At 56.2% G+C, this 1,113-nt stretch overlaps 1 protein-coding gene across 7 annotated transcripts in view; it reads left to right on the top strand.

Moving 5' to 3' along the window:
* ARHGAP22 (Rho GTPase activating protein 22) overlaps positions 1–1,113 on the top strand; it is a 182,082-nt gene that overhangs the window by 36,519 nt on the left and 144,450 nt on the right. The window contains exon 1 of one of the 7 annotated variants that reach the window (XM_010854413.1): positions 16–293. The exons of the other annotated variants lie outside the window; for them this stretch is intronic. Within the exon in view, the coding sequence (XP_010852715.1) occupies positions 260–293 (34 nt within the window). The 5' untranslated portion in view covers positions 16–259. Of the gene's footprint in view, positions 1–15; positions 294–1,113 lie in introns of those variants that run through there. 7 annotated transcript variants of the gene reach the window in all.

The raw sequence follows: 1,113 nt of genomic DNA, 5'->3' as shown, positions 1-1,113 counted from the left end.
ACGGTTACTGAGCCTCTTAATGGTTTACTTGGATGGGAATTAATTCTAAGATGGATAAATAATGCATTGAGGTTTACGTTGTTCAAGGCAAGCCGTCGGTCTGGAGCCGGGAGAGGCAGCCGAGGGAGCCTCGCTGGTGACGCCAGCGGCCATGGGGGCCGGAGCGGGGAATGGGGGGCAACTGGGCGAGAGGAAGAGAAAAGGGAAGTGGATGACAGCATGATCAACCCAGCAATCCCGTCCAGGTGGCGGCAGGAAGATGCTGAGCCCAAAGATCAGGCAAGCCAGGAGGGGTAAGTCCGACTTCCTGCAGCCGATCTGGGCAGTGTGGCGAGTCTGTTGGCAGATGGGTGCGGATACTCGGCTGGCTGCATGCTGCGGTCACATGGGGCGGGCGTTCTGGAGGCATCTCGGTGGCAGGCAGCCCCTAATAGGGGGGCTCCTGGGGTCTGTGGGGGTCAGACCTGATACTGTCAGAGGGAGATGGCCAATGTAGTGCCCTGGTGGGTGTGCAGGTTTCAGCCCACATCGCACGTTTTATAGAGTCTCTGGCTTGCTCAAAGTGATGAGGTGACAACTTTGGAAAAACTTCATTTATTTTTTATTACTAAAAGGGAAATGCTGAATGCTCAAGATCTGCCCTAGTAGCCAAGGCAAAAGTAGTTGTCATTAGGAAAGGCAATGCCCTGACTTCTCCAGACAGCCAGGTCCCACCACAGCTGGGCTGCAGAAAGCAACTCCTCAGGCAGGCAGGCAGGGGCTATGTCCGGGAGAACTCCCGGAAAGCAGCAGGGCCTGGAGTTGCTGGTGTTGGGGGAGCGGATCCAGAGATAAGTAAGGGATGCAGGTGAGCCTTGCAGGGGTGATCCGCAGCACTGGGTCAGCACCCCAGCCACCTGGTGGCCCTGCAGAATGGCCTGGGGCCTCGGGACAGGTCTTGGGGCTCAGAACAGCGTCTGCCTGGACGGCAACTTCTTGGCCAGTGCAAGTGTCGATGACAGCATCTGTGTTTTAAGAAAAATAGAATGTGTCTTTTCATGTGACCAGTGTTTGTGGAGGGCTGAACCTTCCTTGTGAGTAAGGAGCATGAGGAGAGTGGCTGGGAGGGGGGGG

Source organism: Bison bison, unplaced genomic scaffold, assembly GCF_000754665.1.
Source record: "Bison bison bison isolate TAMUID 2011002044 unplaced genomic scaffold, Bison_UMD1.0 scf7180017864341, whole genome shotgun sequence".
NCBI classification, from domain to species: Eukaryota; Metazoa; Chordata; class Mammalia; order Artiodactyla; family Bovidae; genus Bison; species Bison bison.
This window is presented reverse-complemented; position numbering and strand designations above follow the sequence as displayed.